General features: G+C 44.3%; 1 protein-coding gene across 1 annotated transcript in view; it reads right to left on the bottom strand.

The window, feature by feature from the left end:
• Window positions 1-3,600: 3,600 nt before the first annotated feature.
• LOC124000596 (partitioning defective 6 homolog alpha-like) overlaps window positions 3,601-18,273 on the bottom strand; it is a 39,497-nt gene continuing 24,824 nt past the window's right edge. Inside the window, exon 3 of the mRNA XM_046307096.1 lies at window positions 3,601-8,095. Coding sequence (XP_046163052.1) covers window positions 7,197-8,095 — 899 coding nt within the window. The 3' untranslated portion in view covers window positions 3,601-7,196. The remainder of the gene's footprint in view (window positions 8,096-18,273) is intronic.

The following is an 18,273-nucleotide window of genomic DNA, read 5'->3' as shown; positions in this document are numbered from 1 at the left end:
AATAACACATCCTAGATCTGAATGAAATATTCTTATTACATACTTTTTTCTTTACAAAGTTGAATGTGCTGACAACAAAATCACACAAAAATGATCAATGGAAATCAAATTTATCAACCCATGGAGGTCTGGATTTGGAGTCACACTCAAAATTAAAGTGGAATACCACATTACAGGCTGATCCAACTTTGATGTAATGTCCTTAGAACTAGTCAAAATGAGGCTCAGTAGTGTGTGTGGCCTCCACGTGCCTGTATGACCTCCCTACAACGCCTGGGCATGCTCCTGATGAGGTGGCGGATGGCCTCCTGAGGGATCTCCTCCCAGACCTGGACTAAAGCATCCGCCAACTCCTGGACAGTCTGTGGTGCAACGTGGCGTTGGAGGATGGAGCGAGACATGATGTCCCAGATGTGCTCAATTGGATTCAGGTCTGGGGAACGGGCGGGCCAGTCCATAGCATCAATGGCTTCCTCTTGCAGGAACTGCTGACACACTCCAGCCACATGAGGTCTAGCATGGTCTTGCATTAGGAGGAACCCAGGGCCAACCGCACCAGCATATGGTCTCACAAGGGGTCTGAGGATCTCATCTCGGTACCTAATGGCAGTCAGGCTACCTCTGGCGAGCACATGGAGAGCTGTGCGGGCCCCCAAAGAAATGCCACCCCACACCATGACTGACCCACCGCCAAACCGGTCATGCTGGAGGATGTTGCAGGTAGCAGAACGTTCTCCACGGTGTCTCCAGACTGTCACGTCTGTCACATGTGCTCAGTGTGAACCTGCTTTCATCTGTGAAGAGCACAGGGTGCCAGTGGCAAATTTGCCAATCTTGGTGTTCTCTGGCAAATGCCAAACGTCCTGCACGGTGTTGGGCTGTAAGCACAACCCCCACCTGTGGACGTCGGGCCCTCATACCACCCTCATGGAGTCTGTTTCTGACCGTTTGAGCAGACACATGCACATTTGTGGCCTGCTGGAGGTAATTTTGCAGGGCTCTGGCAGTGCTCCTCCTGCTCCTCCTTGCACAAAGGCGGAGGTAGCGGTCCTGCCGCTGGGTTGTTGCCCTCCTACGGCCTCCTCCACATCTCCTGATGTACTGGCCTGTCTCCTGGTAGCGCCTCCATGCTCTGGACACTACGCTGACAGACACAGCAAACCTTCTTGCTATAGCTCGCATTGATGTGTCATCCTGGATGAGCTGCACTACCTGAGCCGCTTGTGTGGGTTGTAGACTCCGTCTCATGCTACCAATAGAGTGAAAGCACCGCCAGCATTCAAAAGTGTCCAAAACTTCAGCCAGGAAGCATAGGAACTGAGAAGTGGTCTGTGGTCACCACCTGCAGAACCACTCCTTTATTGGGGGTGTCTTGCTAATTGCCTACAATTTCCACCTGTTGTGTATTCCATTTGCACAACAGCATGTGAAATTTATTGTCAATCAGTGTTGCTTCCTAAGTGGACAGTTTGATTTCACAGAAATGTGATTGACTTGGAATTACATTGTGTTGTTTAAGTGTTTCCTTTATTTTTTTGAGCAGTGTATATTAGTAAAAAAATATGTTTATTTTTAAGTAGCACACTAGGGGTTTACTAGTATTAGCAGACCAAGCAGACCAGTCTTTAGCATGGGCCCCAAAACAATTCAGCATTTCTGGTAGTTGTAGAATTAAGAACAGTATCTTACAGGATTCAATAGTTGGAATTGTAAGAGTTGTTGCCCTGTCCCTTTCTCTGTGATTGTCATTCTAATGGAATCCAGAAAGAACAAAACCCTGTCCCTTTCTCTGTGATAGTCATTCTAATGGAATCCAGAAAGAACAAAACCCTGTCCTCAAACATTTACATCAAAATATGCAAAGTTATGGGCAAAGACACAAAACATAAAATAAAAATATTGATCAAATAACATGGAAAACAACCACTTTTTATACAGTGTTAATTTACCATCCTTACAAACCACTTAATGTAAATGTACATTACTGTATTTACATAGGCTGGTCCTCTAGGTTTGTACCTGTAGACATTCCATCACCATGAAGAAAAACAATGACCAATACAGTAATTGAGTAGATTGAGACATCGAGTGGTTTGTTGTGATGTGATGATGCAGTTCAGTTGGTAGAGCATGGCGCTTGCAATGCTCTTGAACTACTGTAAGTAGTAAGTTGTTCTGGATAGAAGCATCTACTAAAAGGGAAAAGGAATGAATAGACCATTTCAGTATTCACATAGAAATAAGTTGCATTTGCTAAATATTTTTATATAGTCCACAAATATTATCAGAATAACTGTTGTGTAGAGATAATTATCAGACTCCGGTTACAAATGCTGGTAAACACTCAAATACATTTTGTTAAAGTTTCACAAAAGTAGTGTACTGGGCCTTTATTAGTCCTGTATTAGCCGACCTATATAGACATTTTAAGTACCGGCAATCATATATTTTTTCCTCCCTCCCACAGCAAAAAAATCACAGCACCCCCAACAGCCAAAAACATCGCCGAATACAACAGCAGTAGACCTTACAGTGAAATGCTTACTTTACAAGCCCTTTAACCTAACCTTAACCCGTACCTTAACTATTTTAACTGTCAATGGGGTAGCGATGTCCCAAGGATCCCGATAGCACGGACCATAAATGTATCTCTTCCGTGTTTCAATCATTGCGTGTACACTGTGCGACACAATGTATGCAGTTTGTTGATACAATATCTTTGGTCTTGCATCATGATACTGCTGTATCAGACAGCAGAGGGCAGTAGTGCAAAGGGTTAGAGGTGACCTAAAAAACATGAAAATATAAATAAATGCAATTTAACAGTGGAAAGAGAAATAATATTTCTATCAATAATTGATCAGGACCTTTTTGATTCACTGCAATATATATTTTTATTTTTTGCTGAGATCGTAGTGGTAGCCGAGAGAGAAAGACAGAGAGATTCCCAAACCTTCCATAACAAAGCCATCACCTACAGACAGATGAACCTAGGGAAGAGTCTCCTAAGCAAGCTGGTCCAGGGGCTCTGTTCACAAACAGACCTCATAGAGCTCCAGGACAGCAACACAATTAGACCCAACCAAATCATGAGAAAACAAAAAGACAATTCCTTGACACATTGGAAAGACAACCAAAAAACAGAGTAAACTAGAATGCTATTTGGAACCAAAACAGAGAGTACACAGTGGCAGAATACCTGACCACTGTGTCTGACCTAAACTTAAGCAAAGCTTTGACTATGTAGACTCGGGGAGCATAGCCTTGCTATTGAGAAAGGCTGCTCTAGGCAGACCTGGCTCTCAAGAGAAGACAAGCTATGTGTACACCGCCCACAAAATGAGGTGGAAACTGAGCTGTACTTCCTAACCTCCTGACAAATGTATAACCATATTAGAGACACATATTTCCCTTAGATTACACAGACCCACAAAGAATTTGAAAACAAATCCAATTTTGATAAACTCTCATATCTATTGGGTGAAATACCACAGTGTGCCATCACAGCAGCAAGATCTGTGACCAGAGAGAGAGCGAGAGAGCGAGAGAGACAGAGAGAGAGACAGAGAGAGAGACAGAGAGAGAGAGAGAGAGAGAGAGAGAGAGAGAGAGAGAGAGAGAGAGAGAGAGAGAGAGAGAGAGAGAGAGAGAGAGAGAGAGAGAGAGAGAGAGAGAGAGAGAGAGAGAGAGAGAGAGAGAGATTATTCCGTCGGGGACATTTTAGCGTCTCAGATTTGAATGTATACTGTAATGTCCAGAATGATGCATGAATGATTGCAAAACCCAAAGGATGGCAGTATCCTTTTTGCCCTTGTGAGTGCTAACTGCAGCTCAAACAGAAATAAATAAGCATAGGAAATTACTGAAATAATATGTCAAAGGAAATTAAATGTCTGTGAGAGGGACACTATTATATCCTCCATAATTAATAACCTGGAGGGGTTGCTGGGGGTTTGTTTTGGTAGGGGTCGTGGTGTTAGTGACAGTGGTAGTAGTGTGACTCCATTTGGTTAACAGCCTTTGGAATGTTATGATAAAGGGACACAAAATCACCTTTGTAAGAAGCACGAGAGAGAGAATGAGAGAGGGAGAGAATGAGAGAGGGAGAGAATGAGAGGGAGAGAATGAGAGGGAGAGAATGAGAGGGAGAGAATGAGAGGGAGAGAATGAGAGAGGGAGAGAATGAGAGGGAGAGAATGAGAGAGGGAGAGAATGAGAGAGGTGGGGCAAGACCACAGGTAAATAATTCAGAGGGAATTAGCCCTATGTGACCACAAAAAAACAACATGGGAGTATTTTTTATAATATTTTATAATAATATGTAATTTCATAATCAGCATATCTTTATACCACATTCACAGTATTGTACACCCTGACCCATTAGATTCATATAAACACGCTGTTCCTCCGTTTGGTTCCCGGTACTCAAAGAAATAGAAATGTCCTCTCCAGGATCCTCATATACAAATAAATGTACAAGAATAAGAAAAATACTCTCCATATTTTACACATTTATAAAATGTTATTTTACAAAAAATCTCCCAGTTAATCAAAAAATCCCTTGCTTATATAATTTGTCATTTGTATTTATAGTTTCATAATTACATACATGAAAAAATGATTCAGTACAGTATGTGGTAGCTTTTTCTGTTATAGATGATAGCAGTTTCCTATAAGTAAATTAAAAGACAATATACTGTATCTGTGAAGACAGGTGATTCTGCTGTATGTTCTACAACAGGGGTGTCAAACTCATTCCACGGAGGGCCTAGAGTCTGAAGGTTTTTGTGTTTTCCTTTAAATTAAGCCCTAGACAACCAGGTGTAGGGAACTCCTTACTAATTAGTGACCTTAATTCATCAACTAAGTACAAGAAAGGGGTGAAAAACACGCAGGCACTCGGCCCTCCATGGAATGAGTTTGACACCTGTGATCTTATGATGGCCTCTTTCCTCTTTGAATAAATAATTGTCCCTCCCCATATTAAAGTGAGCAACATAATTATCAGGTTAATGAATGTATCATGCTACCTGGATACAACTGCAGCTCTAGTAAAACAATAACAACCAGGCCACAGGAGGACCTCATGCTCTGCTGGTTTTTATTGGTCAATTCAATAATCTAAGTCAAGATGGAGAGTTATTGAATGTATGTGTTATTCCAGCTGGTTCCAGAGTGAAAGAGATGACCTATAAATACATCATGTCCATGTAAAACACAATATTATCCCTCTGTTGTGGTAGGTCATCTGATGCTCCTTCTGTCTCTATGGATCACTCCAGACACAGCCCACCAACCAGCCAGCCACCAACCAGCCTGGAGGTCTTGGGCATTGGTAGCTGTGAGGGCCGGCAGCTCTCCCTCCAGTCCAGTACTAACAGAGAGTCAGGGGGCCCTTGTGTTCGGGTGCAGTGAGGGTAAGCTTAAGCTTGGAGTTTTGAGACTGTCTGCCTCACAGCTCTCACTGCAATATGATACTCTTGGCCTTCAAATTAAGAGGAAATCTCTCCTCCTTCCCTCGCCATGCCCCTCAGGTGTAGATATCAAGAATGGAGTAAAGTGTATGAACAAGGTCCCAATGTGCAGAGTTGTAGGCTTTTTAAACATGAAAGGAATTTCCTTATTTTACACAACAACATGGCAGTCACAAGTGGGCCTGAAGACAGCTGGGTCTATGAGAGGCCGTGACCTTCTGGAGCAACAGCACTCCATGTTATTTCTGTTGTGTTTACTCTTTGTCAAATTTTCAGGGGAGAGAAACTTTGTCCTGAAGCAAAATGGAATTGACATCTTTAAAAGCAAGACAGCAAGTCTGCCAGGGAAATTCTCCCGGGTCTAATGTTTCATCCTGGGACCTCTGTAACTCCAGTCAACGAGTGACCTATACGAACATGAAGTCAAACCATCTGACTACGTTTTAGATGAAGAACATGCTTGGTGGCTGTGGAGTACATTAAAGGAGAAAACTGCCCGTGTTGTGATAAAAAGGTGGTGTTCTCTTGAAGATGGTTCCGAGACAGAATCAATTGGATAGATATACTGGTATGACGCAGCCCATTCCCCACGTCAATGTGTAAACGTAGTTAAACGTAGGCTTCGTTTGTCGCTACTGCATGTAAAAGTCAAATAAATATGATGTAAATCGACATGGGGGAGACAGAGGAGCATATATAACTCCTATTTCCCATACTAACACCATGATGATCAACAGTAGTGTTCCATATTTTCCTATAGAAGGTTATGATATGCCATAACTGTGTGTTTCAAATGGGAGTAAGGATGTTCAAGGGCTGAATAAAATGTTTAGTCCTATCCTGTTCTGTCCTGTGGAGGTCAGGGGGGGCCCTTGGATCCAAGCACACATTTTGTAAAAGCCTCACTTGACCTTGTTGTGTTGTGTGTACAATAATGCCATGACATCTTTGTGGTAACTGAGAAGAGGGAACAGGTAATGTATGTTTCGAGATGTGCTGTATGTGAACCCACTTCATGATTTCTGGACAGAGGAATAAAAGCTATTGTATGTTAGCTAAGCAGGCTAACAACTGGCAGTGATTGTCACAGTCCCAGAAGAGAACACACTGTATGGACATTGAAGCATTGCAGAATGCAGGATCAAGTAGGCTAATACCATGTTGTCTCTAACACTGTGTCCACATAGATCACATGTCTCTCACAGACTCTCACAGTGAGATAGAGTGTGAAGTATTGTCTGCTTCGCCTCCTGCCAGTATTCACCTTTTCACTGACACCCAATGACACTGTCTACAATTGAACAGATGGTCCTGTTAGAAAGTCAAATAAAAGTGATAAATATAAGGCGATTTGAGTGGAAAGCCATAAGGCACTTCCAGTATGGTGATGGTGACAGCCATTATCATGTGTGTTGTAGTAAGTAGGCTCTCAGGATTGACACCACACTGTCCACTGAGTTCCTTACATGATGGCTGCTAGTTTCGCTGTGTTTAGTTGCATGGAATACACATCGGATACTTTTAAGGCAAAGTCATCATCATTGCCTGCATGATTGTTGTGTGTTGTTTTCTGTAGTGAGGTAACAATTAAAAGTGTTGTTTTGTGGTCAGCTAATGTTCGTCATTTGTCTTGTTTTTCTCATGAGACTAACTGTGCATGTTTGGTCTTCTCTTGTTGATGTCTCCTAAACACATGAGTAAAATTAGTACTATGACAAGGTTTTACATTGTGATGATGTTCCCATCCTCTCTCATGCTCTCCTGGCTGCTGCTGGTCTTGGTTTGGCTGCCGTTGTGAGTAGGAGTGGTCAGGGAGTTCAGAGAGGCCTTGCTGTTTGACAGAGAACCACTGCTGGGCAGGAAAGTGCTCTGGGGGAGGGGCCGTTGCCCCAGTGACGAGGAAAATGGAAACTCCCTGTGGCTGCCATTACCATTGGACACACAGTGGTGGGGCAGGTATGGCAGGATGTCACTCTCAATGATAAGGTCTCCATCCTCGTCGCTGTCGCCCTCCGCCACACTGTTACTGTTGCTATAGTGACTGACACTTTGAGAGGTGGGGCTGGGGGCCAAGTCATGGGAGATGGTGGAGCCTATGGATCCAGAGGAGCTGTTCCCCCCTACCGAGACCTTGCTTCCTCGAAGAACCACGTTATTGCGCTGGTTGGCTGGCTTCACCGTCACGATCAGGTTGTGGCTGTTGGCCACCATCATGTCTGTCACCTGGTCCAGAGACTTGCTGTCCACGTCAATGCCGTTGACCTCCAGGATCTCATCGTTAACCCCCAGCAGGCCTGTGCTCTCAGCCAGGCCTCCACGTACCAGCCGGGAGATAAAGACACCAGGCACCTTCTCCACTCCCTGAGGCGTGACCCGCACGCTCACCCCGTCCCGGATATAGAAACCCAGGGGCTTGTGGGTACCGTGCTTGTGCAGGCGGACGCGCCGGTGTGTCTCGGGCAGGATGTCGACATCGATGATGGAGGAGATCTGCCGGAAGTCCTGGGGATGGCCAATCATCAGTCCTGGTTTGGTTTTCTGCTGTGCCGGGCGCAACCCTGCCAGACCCTTTTTCCTCCTCTGCAGGGAGTTGGTGGCAAAGACCACAGGCTCATCCACATCTACAGGACAGAGAAGCCATGTCAGAAATACACATACTGTATGACAAGGCAGCACCAGGGTCTCAGTTCATTCCAAACATGGATCATAAAATACATCGAAATATGTTCTGCCGTTTTAAAAAAAAGGCATCACATCCTGTCATCATGTCACCTTCTGGTGTCAACAGCTAACCTGAAGGTAAGACATGGATTCAATTGAGTTAGTTTAGAGTGTGAAAGGTGGAGAGACGCAGGTTTTAAATCTGCTCTAATCTTTTCCAATGCCTCCGTCTGTCTTTCCGTGTGGTAACCGTCAATCTCAAACGCTCAGAGCAGGAAAAAGCTCACCTTTCAACTCTCAAGAAGGAAGTTTAATTTCCCTGCTATATAAATACACATATTGATATAGAATGCAGTGGTCTCACTTTATCCTGCTGTATGTTTCTTTTGGCTTTTCTGCGAGAGATTCATTAAGATCCAATATTATGTCAACCATAGAGATCCTATGAAGTTATATACTAATTTTTATGATGTCAACAATCTGAGCTGAGTGTAGGATTTCCAAAAACATTGAGTCTCCATTCCACACTGTTTTCATAGTTACGGTTCCCAATGCCCTCTATCCCACTTCTCCTTTTCCACTGTTTTCATAGTTACGGTTCCCAATGCCCTCTATCCCACTTCTCCTTTTCCACTGTTTTCATAGTTACGGTTCCCAATGCCCTCTATCCCACTTCTCCTTTTCCACTGTTTTCATAGTTACGGTTCCCAATGCCCTCTATCCCACTTCTCCTTTTCCACTGTTTTCATAGTTACGGTTCCCAATGCCCTCTATCCCACTTCTCCTTTTCCACTGTTTTCATAGTTACGGTTCCCAATGCCCTCTATCCCACTTCTCCTTTTCCACTCCCTACTCACCACTCCACCTCTATCTACATCTCCCTGTCTGTCTCTCTCACTCACATCTTCCCTGTGCTGATTGAGAGCAGAGGTTGCTGGCAACAGGAGAACAGTATTTCAGAACCTGCCCCATAGACAGACGGAGACAGACTGAGTCTGAGGGATGGAGAGATGGAGCAGGGCTGCAGGGGTAGGTGTAAGGACACAGTGAGGATTTCCATAACTCTCTCTCAGCCCCTACTGAGGGGTCAGAGGTTGCGAAGCAGAATCAGATTACATAGCAGGCAGATGAGTCACAGCTTCAGTACCCACTGTTAAGATGAAATAGACCAGGCAATCTAGATCCATCATCACACACACCTGACTCATCCACTGGTGACATAGTTCTGTCTTTAGTGCCAGCAGGCAGGTAGCAGCATGGGGAGGAACCACTCAGGCCTCAAGTCTAATGACAAGCCATGCTCGCTGCGGAAGAGAGAATATTTGAAGTTATTTTTAAACTGCGGAGAAGGGCGTGCTATGTGAACCTGTTCCTCAGAGAGAGACAGAGATATGTAGGAGAGGTCTAGATGTGGCTCTGGTGGGCGAAGACTAATGCTACCAACACGTCTCCTGTGCCACTGGGGGCCCTGATAACTCTAGACCCCTTTTATTCATCCCACAGAAACGCATACAAAGCACTCCCTCACCCTCCCTTAGGCAAATCAGACTATGACTTTATTTTCCTGCTTCCTGTTAACAAACAAAATGTCAAAACAGGAAGTATTAGTGGAGCGCTCAATACAGAAGTGGTCCGATGAAGCTAGTACAGACTGAGATATGTTCCGGGATCCATCCCATAGCATTGATGAGTTTACCACATCAGTCACAGGCTTCATCAATAAGTGCATAGACAACGCCCCCCCCCACAGTGGCTATACTATATGTGTTGTAGATATGTGGGAGTAGAGTACGGGCCTGAGGGCACACTCTTAATGTGTTGTGAAATCTGTCGTGAATGTATTGTAAATGGTTTTAAAATTGTATAACTGCTTTCATTTTCCTGGAACCCAGGAAGAGTATCTGCTGCTAAATACGAACGTATCCAAACCAAAAACCTTGGATAATAGGGAATATCCTCGCTGGGCTAAAGGCTAGAGCTACCACTTACAAAGAACGGGACACGGACATGGACACGTACGAAAAAGCTCACTAGGACCTCCAACGAGACATTAAACATGCAAAATTGACAATATAGGAGGAAGGTGGAATCCTATTACACCGCCTCTGACGGATGTTGCAGGGCTTGCAGACGATAATGGATCACAAAGGGAAACCCAGCCTTGAGATGCCCAGTAATGCAAATAACACAACAATTACATACTTAATGCTGCTGGGTCATGCAGCAAGACAATCTAAAACCACACAAACAAGTCTACATAAAAATAGCTAAAAAGCAACAAATTTGAAGATTTGTAATAGCCTAGTCAAAGTCCAGACCTAATCCCAATTGAGATTTTGTGGCAGGACGTGAAACGAGCAGTTCATGTTTGAAAACCCACAACTGTCACTGAGTTAAAGCAGTTCTGAAAGAGTGGGCCAAAGGTCCTCCACAGTGATGTGAGGGACTGATCAACAACTACAGGAAGTATTTGGTTGGAGTCATTGCACCTAAAAGTGGCAAAACCAGTTATTGAGTGTAAGGGGGCAATTACCTTTTCACAAAGAGGAATTCAGTGTTGCATAGCTTAAATAATTAAAGTAAGTATTCATTTTTTTTGTTATTTGTAAACGCAGGTTCCCTTTATTTAATATTAGGTTTTGGTTGACGATCTGATAACACTCACTATAAAAATATGCAAAGATCAGAAAGGGGGAAATACTTTTTCACAGCACTATATTTCTGATTTTTGCATATTTTTATAGTGAGTGTTGAAGTTGAAGTCAGAAGTTTACATACACGTTGGAGTCATTAAAACTCATTTTCAACCATTCCACAAATTTCTTGTTAACAAACTATCATTTTAGCAAGTCGGTTAGGACATCTACTTTGTGCATGACACAAGTCATTTTTACAACAATTTTTTACAGACAGATTATTTCACTTGTAATTCACTCTATCACAATTCCAGTGGATAAGAAGTTTACATATACTAAGTTGACTGTGCCTTTAAACAGCTTGGAAAATTCCAGAAAATGATGTCATGGTTTTAGAAGCTTCTGATAGGTTAATATCACGGAGGCGCTCCGCACTGCTAAAGCTAACTCTCTCTCCTCTGCTCTCATCCTTCTAGATCTATCGGCTGCCTTCGATACTGTGAACCATCAGATCCTCCTCTCCACCCTCTCCGAGTTGGGCATCTCCGGCGCGGCCCACGCTTGGATTGCGTCCTACCTGACAGGTCGCTCCTACCAGGTGGCGTGGCGAGAATCTGTCTCCTCACCACGCGCTCTCACCACTGGTGTCCCCCAGGGCTCTGTTCTAGGCCCTCTCCTATTCTCGCTATACACCAAGTCACTTGGCTCTGTCATAACCTCACATGGTCTCTCCTATCATTGCTATGCAGACGACACACAATTAATCTTCTCCTTTCCCCCTTCTGATGACCAGGTGGCGAATCGCATCTCTGCATGTCTGGCAGACATATCAGTGTGGATGACGGATCACCACCTCAAGCTGAACCTCGGCAAGACGGAGCTGCTCTTCCTCCCGGGGAAGGACTGCCCGTTCCATGATCTCGCCATCACGGTTGACAACTCCATTGTGTCCTCCTCCCAGAGCGCTAAGAACCTTGGCGTGATCCTGGACAACACCCTGTCGTTCTCAACCAACATCAAGGCGGTGGCCCGTTCCTGTAGGTTCATGCTCTACAACATCCGCAGAGTACGACCCTGCCTCACACAGGAAGCGGCGCAGGTCCTAATCCAGGCACTTGTCATCTCCCGTCTGGATTACTGCAACTCACTGTTGGCTGGGCTCCCTGCCTGTGCCATTAAACCCCTTCAACTCATCCAGAACGCCGCAGCCCGTCTGGTGTTCAACCTTCCCAAGTTCTCTCACGTCACCCCGCTCCTCCGTTCTCTCCACTGGCTTCCAGTTGAAGCTCGCATCCCCTACAAGACCATGGTGCTTGCCTACGGAGCTGTGAGGGGAACGGCACCTCAGTACCTCCAGGCTCTGATCAGGCCCTACACCCAAACAAGGGCACTGCGTTCATCCACCTCTGGCCTGCTCGCCTCCCTACCACTGAGGAAGTACAGCTCCCGCTCAGCCCAGTCAAAACTGTTCGCTGCTCTGGCCCCCCCAATGGTGGAACAAACTCCCTCACGACGCCAGGACAGCGGAGTCAATCACCACCTTCCGGAGACACCTGAAACCCCACCTCTTTAAGGAATACCTAGGATAGGATAAGCAATCCCTCTCACCCCCCCCCCCCCTTTAAGATTTAGATGCACTATTGTAAAGTGACTGTTCCACTGGATGTCATAAGGTGAATGCACCAATCTGTAAGTCGCTCTGGATAAGAGCGTCTGCTAAATGACTTAAATGTAAATGTAAATGTTAATTGACATAATGTGAGTCAATTGGAGGTGTACCTGTGGATGTATTTCAAGGCCTACCTTCAAACTCCGCGCCTATTTGCTTGACATCATGGGAAAATCAAAAGAAATCAGCCAAGACCTCAGAAAATAAAGTGTAGACCTCCACAAGTCTGGTTCCTCCTTGGGAGCAATTTCCAAATGCCTGATGGTACCACGTTCATCTGTACAAACAATAGTACGCAAGTATAAACACCATGGGACCACGCAGCCATCATACCGCTCAGGAAGGAGATGCGTTCTGTCTCCTAGAGATGAACGTACTTTGTTGCGAAAAGTAAAACAAGTCCTATATCGACATAACCTGAAAGGCCGCTCAGCAAGGAAGAAGCCACCACTCCAAAACCGCCATAAAAAAGACCAGACTACTGTTTGCAACTGCACATGGGGACAAAGATCGTACTTTTTGGAGAAATGTCCTCTGGTCTGATGAAACAAAAATAGAACTGTTTTGCCATAATGACCATAGTTATGTTAGGAGGAAAAAGGGGGAGGCTTGCAAGCCGAAGAACACCATCCCAACTGTGAAGCACGGGGGTGGCAACATCAGGTTGTGGGGGTGCTTTGCTGCAGGAGGGGCTGGTGCACTTCACAAAATAGATGGCATCATGAGGATGGAAAATTATGTGGATTTATTGAAGCAACGTCTCAAGACATCAGTTAAAGCTTGGTCGCAAACGGGTCCAATGGACAATGACCCCAAGCATACTTCCAAAGTTGTGGCAAAATGGCTTAAGTACAACAAAGTCAAGGTATTTGAGTGGCCATCACAAAGCCCTCAAAGTATGTAAACTTCCAACTTCAACTGTGTGTATGTGTGTATATATATATATATATATATATATATTTTTTTTTTTTTTTTGTGTGTGTGTGTGTATAATATGCATATTTATATTGTATTATACAGGGCACAGTTGGAAAAGAGACCTAAGTCTCAATGTCTTCCCTGTTAAAGTAAAGGTTCAATGAAAAAAATCTTCCAAGATTCCAAATCCCAGTATCTCCCATCGTCTAATTTACATCACTTTGCGTGGCACAATACATTAACTCAAAATGCAGATAACTTCTCACACATTCTTGAATCTTATCACCACACCTCAAAACTGTATGATAGGGTTGTGCTCCTGTGTCGCTCCTCTTTGAACTGATTAACACCATTTCCCTGTACAAAAGGAATCCAGAGCAGTACAATAAAACATATCAAAATTGGTAACTCTTTATGAACACCTGAAACGATCCAATCCTTCACACCTCCAATGGTGTCCGTGCTCCCAGGGTTCTGTGGGAACGTCCCGCCCCGGGACAAAGCCACAGATGAGGTGTGTTTGACCTCTATGATAACCCACAGATGGTCAGCCATCCAAACAATGTCATAAATCGTGATTGAGTCATCATGCTGGGCCTCGGCCCTTCATCCCTGGCCTTCATCATCGTTCACATTTGTTCATTCTCTCTATTTTTCAACAACACACACATACTGTACACACACACTTTCATACTGTACACACACACTTTCACATACTGTACACACACACTTTCACATACTGCTGCTACTCTGTTCTTCATTACTATCATCACCACCATCATCGTCATTATTATTATCCTCATCATCATCATCATCATCATCTATTCTGATGCCTAAGGGCAACAGACAGGAAATCGAGAGGAGGAACAACAGACAAACATCTTACAGTGACTGCCTTTATGTACATATCTACCTCAAATACCTCGTACCCCTTCACAATGATCTGGTACTGGTACTCCCTGTATATAGCTTAATTCTTGTGTATTTTATTCCTCGTGCTACCATTAAAACAATTTAACTCTGCATCGTTGGGAAGGGCTCGTAAGAAAGTATTTCATAGTAAAGTTGTATTCAGCCTATGTGAATAATAACATTTGATGTGGTTATGAGGAGCACTGTCTGCTGAGAGGGTGAAAAACAGGAAGTCATCAACACCTCAGTGAGGCCATGGAGAAAGAAAAGAGAGCTTTTCCCACTCTGTCATTCTGATTTTACTGCCTGTTTGGTTATACCGTTGGGAGATCGGTGTACGACCACTATATATCATAAAGGATGCAGTGTATATGATCCTCTTAATACTGTTATAAAGTCACATTCAACACAGTGGCCGCTAGCCTAGCAGGGCCAGTAAGCAAAAGGTTACTGGTTTGAATCCCTGAGCTGACTAGGTGAAAAAACTGCCGATGTGCCCTTCAACAAGGCACTTAACCTTAACACACTGAGCTACAGGCTAGTCACTGCAAAGAGGTTTTATGGATGACAACATTAAACTGATTTGACCAAAGCCACAGGCTGTTGTATGGCGGGATAAAAGGGAGATTTGATGTATATCCAGGCTCAACTAGAGGGCATGAGACATAATGGGCGGGTGACTGTCTGGCCAGACTAGTGGTGATCCCTGACCTCAACACTATGAAGGGAAAACAATCATCTGCTCACCAACAGAACATCTCTTCCAACATGGTGAGTAGACCGAAAACCCACTGCATTCACTGCATGTGTATTAAATAGATATTTATATGTTCCTATACTATATGAATTTCCAGTTATGAAAAGCATGTGTGTGGTATAGTTGACATTTCTTTGTTTGTTTGAGTTCATAACATATATGTTTAAGTGTCTGTCTGTTTGTGTTTGTCTGTCTGTTTGCGAGTGTCTGTCTGTTTACGAGTGTCTGTGTCACACCCTGACCTTAGAGATACTTTTAATTCTCTATTTGGTTAGGTCAGGGTGTGACTAGGGTGGGTAATCTATGTTTTCTATTTCTTTGCTGGTCGGGTATGGTTCCCAATCAGAGGCAACTGTCTATCGTTGTCTCTGATTGGGGATCATACTTAGGCAGCCTTTCCCACCTGTAGTTTGTGGGATCTTGTTTTGATACTGTGCTGTTTAGCCCTACTAGACGTTACGTTTTGTTTTGTATTTGTTGTTTTTTCTGTGTTCATTTAATAAATTAATAGGTACGCCTACCACGCTGCACCTTGGTCCGATCCTTCCATCGACGAATGCTACAGTCTGTCTGTTTGGAAGTGTCTATTTGTGAGTGTCTGTCTGTTTGTGAGTGTCTGTCTGTTTGTGTGTGTCTGTCTGTTTGTGAGTGTGTCTGTCTGTTTGTGAGTGTCTGTCTGTCTGTTTGTGAGTGTCTGTCTATTTGTGTGTGTCTGTCTGTTTGTGTGTGTCTGTCTGTTTGTGAGTGTCTGTCTGTTTGTGAGTGTCTGTCTGTTTGTGAGTGTCTGTCTGTTTGTGTGTGTGTCTGTTTGTGAGTGTCTGTCTGTTTGTGAGTGTCTGTCTGTTTGTGAGTGCTCCACACAGAGCTGTAGCCTGCCCTGCTTCCCTCCCTGTCACCTCCATTAGGCTTATTGTCTGGACCCCCACAAAGAGCAAAGCAGCCTCTGTTATTAAACACACTCAGGGGCTGGAGGAGGCGGGCGGGAGGGAGAGCCCATCCGGAGAGCACATGGGGGGAGGACTGGAAATGAACCAGCCAGACTGGCATGACAGCCAGGCACCCAGGAGGAGGGGTAGGCTGGGGGCCGAGGTTACAGACCAGGGGGGTTGGGTCTGCTCAACGATCTAGCTGTCAATAAAAAATATATTAAAAAGTCAGCAGATCAGGGGGAACTGCAGTACCTTCTGAATGATGCTTCCTGTCCACATCATCTCCACAGAGAGAAAGCCAGAGTTCATTACAATGGTCTGTTAAAGAGTCTGGACAGAACGGCTAACACACAGAGACGTGCAGGTTAACGGAGTAGGTTATTGAGGGCATGACCTTGTCTATAGAGAAAAGAGGGAAACGTCTGAAAGGCTACTAGCGATAACCCTGGACATAAAAACAGCTGGAGCTAGACTCACTTCCCTACTGAATCCATTTCCCCCTTTTTCTTATTATCAATCTCTGCTTCGCTTTCCCACTCGGTTCTTCTTTCCCTTGTGTCTCTGTGATTGTATTTGTACACAGTGTAAGCATTGCACGCCCAGGGATCTGTGTGGTCTACGTGCACGTCTACACTCTTCCGAGCAGCATTATTGACCAACTGGGCTATAATGTGGTTTAACGGTGAGTGAGATCAGAGGCTAATGTGCAGAGTGGCTAGCTACAGAGAAACTGTCTCCCTAGTGTGTGTGTGTGTGTGTGTGTGTGTGTGTGTGTGTGTGTGTGTGTGTGTGTGTGTGTGTGTGTGTGTGTGTGTGTGTGTGTGTGTGTGTGTGTGTGTGTGTGTGTGTGTGTGTGTGTGTGTGTGTGCATTAGTGCTGATATAAAAAGGATCCATTGAAACCATCCCTTCACCCGGTCCTGTCCAATATAAATAACACACACACAAACATGTACACATTTCTAGGTATGCCTGTATGCAGAGCCTGTATTGCACACAGACAGACTGGAACATCTATAAAGTTGTCCTCTCCCTGCCCTGTCTCGGCCCTCTGGTCAGGGGTTGTGGGATTCTCCAACACATTCTAGAATACACTGCTATGGTATCCATAAAGAACAGATGACGAATACCAAATATGCTTCCCTCACAAGATGAAATCAATCAACTACGCTCCTCTCTATATCATGTGATCTCTGTAGGCTACCGCATGAATCACCTGACTCATGTTATACACTACATTAACTTACTGCAGCACAAGAGCCAGTAAATGCCTGTTAATGAAATGAATAACCACCATCAGTAGGTCAACACAGTTCTGAATGACTGCTGACATCTTACATAACCTTGAGCATGTTGAGTTTAATACAATGATGATTTGTAACAATGCTGGTATCATATGGTGAGATACTGATTCAAAGCTAGGCAGTCATTGGATTGAAACACTGGGAAGAAAGGCTGAGGTGGGAGGGGTCAGCAGCACTGGGCCTCAGGAGTGGACATTGAAATGAAGTCAGCAGTGGAGGGGTGGGCTTTTACAATGAACAAAATTATAAACGCAACATGCAACAATTTCAAAGATTTGACTGAGTTACAGTTCATATACGGAAATCAGTTAATTTAAATAAATGAATGAGGCTAATCTATGGATTTCGCATGACTGGGAATATAGATATGCATTTGTTGGTCACAGATACCTTTTTAAAAAGGTAGGGGCGTGGATCAGAAAGACCAGTCAGTATCTGGTGTGACCACCATTTGCCTCATGCAGCACAACACATCTCCTTCGCATAGAGTTTATCAGGCTGTTAATTGTGGCCTGTAGAATGTTGTGCAACTCCAATGGCTGTGCGAAGTTGCTGGATATTGGCGGAAACTGTAGCATGCCGGTTTCTCCGATCAGGAGCATCCCAAATAATCTCATTGGGTGACATGTCTGGTGGATATACAGGCCATGGAAGAACTGGGACATTATCAGCATCCAGGAATTGTGTACAGAGCCTTGTGACATGGGGCCATGCATTATCATATATCATGCTGAAACATGAAGTGATGGCGGCGGGTGAATGGCACGACAATCGGCCTCAGGATCTCATCACAGTGCATTCAAATTGCCATTGTTAAAATTAATTTGTTAAAATTAAATTGTGTTATTTTTATTATTTTATTTTTATTTTATTTTTCCGTAGCTTATGCCTGCCCATACCATAACCCCACATCCACCATGGAGCACTCTGTTCACAATGTTGACATCAGAAAACAGCTCGCCCACACGACGCCATGCAAGCTGTCTGCCATGTGCCCGGTACAGTTGAAACTGG

The sequence above is a fragment of the Oncorhynchus gorbuscha genome, linkage group LG02 (genome assembly GCF_021184085.1).
Source record: "Oncorhynchus gorbuscha isolate QuinsamMale2020 ecotype Even-year linkage group LG02, OgorEven_v1.0, whole genome shotgun sequence".
In the NCBI taxonomy this organism is placed as follows: domain Eukaryota; kingdom Metazoa; phylum Chordata; class Actinopteri; order Salmoniformes; family Salmonidae; genus Oncorhynchus; species Oncorhynchus gorbuscha.
The sequence above is the reverse complement of the archived record's forward strand: the minus strand, read 5'-3'. Positions and strand labels throughout refer to the sequence as shown.